Consider the following 4,972-nt stretch of genomic DNA (forward strand, 5'->3'; position numbering starts at 1 on the left):
GAGATTGTATGAGCGCCCCGGCGTCCCAGTCCAATGGAAGTGTCAGGCACAGCCTTCCCATAGAAATACACCATGCCATCACCACAGCCTCCCCATAGAAATACAACATGTCATCACCACAGCCTCCCCATAGAAATACACCATGTCATCACCACAGCCTCCCCATAGAAATACACCATGTCATCACCACAGCCTCCCCATAGAAATACACCATGTCATCGGAGCGCGATTCACATTTCCGAGATGTACAATCCTATTTACTTAGAAATAAATTCTTACATGTGGCATTTGACAGCGGATAATGGTAGACATAATTAATTTAAGTTATCTATCTAACGTTAGGCTGATTTGTACATGATAGTTGCATGTTTTCACCTAGTTCCATGTCACATTTTCCCCCTTTGATGGCATATGACGCTATAGCTATGGCACTTATTAAACCAAAACACGCAATCTAATCCGAGCAGTTGTTAATATGTAATATTATTGATGGGATATATCATGTAGCTGACTAACGCCGTGGACAGCGGCTGTTTTTCCAGTGTTCCTGTCACATCGGATTTCGGAACACTATAAAAATAAATCTGCGCTCCATGTCTAATGTTATCTATCTAGCGTTACATGTTTTAAGGCTGATCTGTGCATGATACTGGCGCATTTTGACATATTTGATGTCGCATTTCCTCCCTTTGATGGCATATGACGCCCAAAATGTTACTTAAGTTCAGCCGCAAAGTTGTTGCGCTGTTGTCCTATATCAGTGCAGACTGGCAGGGTAGGAACACAGGTTGATAGCTTACAGAGCACCGTTATTCTGTCACAGTCTGATAATGAAGCATTGTTCTTTTTTTATTTGATGACTTGTTTGATCGACTTAAGTTGTGAACGAATCGCGAGCGTCAATGCTTTTCTATATCACTACTGATGACGGATCAGGGTCTTGAATATTTCAACCACTACGGCTTGTGGCTCTGTTCAGAGGCCTTGGCTCCAAAGCGAGTGGCACTCCAAAATTAGCCGTAGGGGTAGGGAAGGGAATCGGGATTGGGCCTTTAGTCTTTAGTCTTTAGCCTTTAGATGAAGATGCACACCAGTTCTAGTCACACCCAGTCACTTCTTAGTTCCAGTCCAGTTCCAGTTGACAGAAACTGAAAAACATTCCAGTGCAGTTTCAGTCCATCTTCGTCCAAAGACCAAGATTAAACGACTCAAAAGCCTGCCAAAATTAACACTGATGTGCATATACTGATTCATATACTGTGCCGTAGCAGGTGAGTGATTGAAGACAGTCATTAGTACTGTGGGAGCTAAAGCACTACCTATAAGGAGTAGGCACACAGATGCTGTTGCTCATTTGAGCTTGAATCTGAACAGTACAGAGTTTGAGTATATTCCAAAACATTAATCATATTAAAATAACACACATTAATCATAATCTGTCTTTCATTTATTACTCATTGACTTCAGATTCAGTTCCATATGTTCAAATAATGATATTATGCATGCCAACTCTTGTGCACGCCAGCTTTTGGTACTTGTTTGTTTTCTGGCCTAATTCATGCATTTATAATAATGCATTTATAATTCATAAGTAATGGGAGAGTTGCGTAAATATCCCAGTTAAGCAGGCTTAGTCTCACGTCAGGATTTGTCCCACAGTGTATTTGTATTTGTGGAATAGGTCCAGAACATGTCCCAGTCCATCGAGGTGCTGAATCTGCGCACTCAGAGGGATTTCCAGTACGTCATGAAGATGGAGAACCAGATGAAGGGCCTCCGGACCAAGTTCAGACACATCGAAGAGAACAGGAAGACTGTCATGGCCCGAAACTTTCAGGTACAGGCCAAACGATCACACACTGGGGAAACAAGGGTCATCATTTAATCAAATATCTGAGATTCTTAAAACTATTCTATTCACTCTATTTGACTTGAATATCATCCACTCCTTAGTTCCACCTCCACCCCTCCTCAATCTCCTCTCCCCAATCTCATCCCTATGGCCTCTCATCACCTCAGAGAAGGTGTCTTAAGTGTGTCTCCCCGTGGCCATCACACTAATCCAGGCCATTTTGTATCTGTCATCTCTCTCTCCCTCCCCCCCCCCCCTCTGTCTCCAGGAGCTTAAGGAGAAGATGGATGAGCTACAGCCCCTGATCCCCGTGCTGGAGCAGTACAAGACCGACGCGGCCATCATCACTCAGTTCAAAGAGGAGATCAGGAACCTGTCGGCCGCGCTGACGGCCATCCAGGAGGAGATCGGGGCCTACGACTACGACGAGCTGTACCAGAGAGTGCTGCGGCTGGACACCAGGCTCCGCAGCTGCATGGGCAAACTCAGTGAGTAGAGGAAGCTAAAGTAGCTAAAGCTAAGCTAAAGTAGTAAGCTAAAGTAGCTAAAGCTAAGCTAAAGTAGTAAGCTAAAGTAGCTAAAGCTAAGCTAAAGTAGTAAGCTAAAGTAGCCTGCCACACTATAAGAGGTCGACTGCAAGTAGAATTAACATGATGGCTACGCTATTAGGAGGCATACCATGGGAATGTCAAGACATCCTTACTGACTCAATTAAAGACTGCAGGTGGGGAAATCATGCTGTATATTATACTCTAACTGCCCAATGTCATTTGTCTTATTGTATAAGTAAACATATATAGTATAGTCATCATGTAGTCAATAGCCACAATATGCAGTAGGCCATATCATGTGAATGCTTTAGGCTTAAACTGTACATCGCTCGTCTGTCGTAATTTTTATATTCACAGCATGGGGGCGAAATCTCTGGTGGCAAAAGCATGAAATTGGCTTGAGAAATCTAGTTAGAAAGGAGAAAAAAACAGTACGTCTTATCGTTGCATTTCTTTATTATCAGCATGCGGGAAATTAATGAAAATCGCTGGACCAGTAACAATAAAGACATCTGGAACCCGTTTTGGAGCATGGATGACTGATCCACAAGCGTCGTCAAGAAACAACAGGGTGAGTAATAGGAGCAGGGGGAGCTGTGTTTGTGCTATGCGGGGAGTGTGTAAAACATTTGTTGTGTTTTCAGAGTAGGGAGGATTTATAACGATAATCAAAAGATTGTCATGACCAATATCATGGTGTTGGTTTTCATGGAGTATTTCTTAAAGGTGGGGAAATTTAATTGCTTCCCTCATGCGGAGAATAATTCCCTTTGATTTATAAGGCCAGGGAAGTGGTTCATATATAATATTCATAAAGGATATGGTGGGAAAAGGTGACCTTTTCATAACATGTATTTTCATGATTGCTTTTGTTTGTGTTCAGTGGGGTGTTTATCGGCTTGTGGTCGAAACTAATTCTCGCAATCCATCTCGGTTGATATAGATTTGGTGCATGGACAGCTACACCAACAGCAAGATTGTACGCGAGTACAAAACGATGACAGACTTTGTCGCTGGTGTGGTGTCTCGAACCTACAACCTCCCCTTTAAGTGGGAGGGGACTAACCATGTGGTGTACAACGGCTCGCTCTACTACAACAAGTACCAGAGCAACATCATCGTCAAGTACAGCTTCGACATGGGTGTGGTGCTGGCCCAGCGAGCTCTGGAATACGCCGGCTTCCATAACATGTACCCCTACACGTGGGGCGGCTACTCCGACATCGACGTCATGGCCGACGAGCTGGGCATGTGGGTGGTGTATGCGACCAATCAGAACGCGGGAAATATCGTCATCGCCCAGATGAACCCAGATACTCTGGAGGTTTTGAAGACGTGGAACACGGAATACTCCAAGCGGAACGCGGGGGAGTCCTTTATGATCTGCGGAACGCTCTATATCACCAACTCTCACCTGACCGGCGCGAAGGTCTACTACTCCTACTCTACCAAGACCTCCACGTACGAGTACACTGACATTCCCTTCCACAACCAGTATTTTCATATCTCCATGCTCGACTATAACGCCAGAGAAAGGGCGCTGTATGCTTGGAATAACGGACATCAGGTGCTGTTTAATGTTACTCTGTTCCACGTGATCAAAACAGATGACGATTCTTAGAAGTCGAAGGAGAACATTGCAGTGATGACAACACACCACAAAGCACCATCATTTGTGATAGAAGGAATTTGTGTACATTTTATTATTTTTCCTACAGTGGACTGCGTCTTAACATCACCATTACTTGAAGAAATTACCTTTTTGTACTTTGTGGCTCAGGAGACTTTGTTGACTTGAACCAATGACTTAACTGGATGGAAAAATGTTCATTCATTGTTTTTATTTTGACCTTATTTAACATTGCAGCTGAAAAGACTACTGTATGCCTTATTTGCTTCGGTTCTGTACACCGAAGGCTCATGATAGCTTTTGTGCATGAATGTCCAACATTTTGTCCGTTGTAATTTGCTCTGATGTAATTGTGTTTCTGTCGCTCTAACAGGATTCGTCGTGACGTCTATTTGAAGTATTTAAAACTCAACCTCTCTTGAGTATTTCCTGTGTCAAGCTTATACAAAACTTAACAGACATTATTTTGAAAATGAAGTCATGGAAAATATTGCAGTAACAATTGTATGTCTCTAAGTTCATATTTTTTATAAAACAGTATCCTAAGAGCTTCTCTGTGTATTTATTTCGGTCTTATTTTTTTACATGTTTTAGGCAAACAAGTTCTCCTCCAATCTGTCGACCAATCTGTCATATAACTATCAACATCTTCCAGATATAAAAATTCCATTTCGATGCCAAGACTTTTTAAAAAGGCACCTTCAGGAGACGATACGATGAGTGCCCGTTTGTGAACAATGATGATGATGATGATGATGATGATGATGATGATGATGATGATGATGATGGCGGTGGTGAAGGCTGCAGAAATTGGAATTCTAATGCACCATTCTGAGCTCCTCTCTCCTGATGGCTGAGTGCTGTCCTTTGGCATTTCAATCAGGATCAGGCAGAAGACCTGGAATGATTTAACGCTCACTGCAATTTCCCCTCCTTCCC

The 4,972-nt window shown here is 42.9% G+C and overlaps 1 protein-coding gene across 1 annotated transcript in view; it reads left to right on the forward strand.

The window, feature by feature from the left end:
* Window positions 1–4,024, forward strand: part of olfm3a (olfactomedin 3a) — a gene marked incomplete at both ends in the record, with an annotated part of 13,513 nt that extends 9,489 nt beyond the window's left edge. Inside the window, 4 exons of the mRNA XM_080544425.1 lie at window positions 1,682–1,837; window positions 2,121–2,340; window positions 2,868–2,974; window positions 3,347–4,024. Coding sequence (XP_080400551.1) covers window positions 1,682–1,837; window positions 2,121–2,340; window positions 2,868–2,974; window positions 3,347–4,024 — 1,161 coding nt within the window. The remainder of the gene's footprint in view (window positions 1–1,681; window positions 1,838–2,120; window positions 2,341–2,867; window positions 2,975–3,346) is intronic.
* Window positions 4,025–4,972: the final 948 nt, after the last annotated feature.

Source organism: Nansenia antarctica (assembly GCF_963989245.1).
Source record: "Nansenia antarctica genome assembly, chromosome: 13".
Lineage (NCBI taxonomy): Eukaryota > Metazoa > Chordata > Actinopteri > Argentiniformes > Microstomatidae > Nansenia > Nansenia antarctica.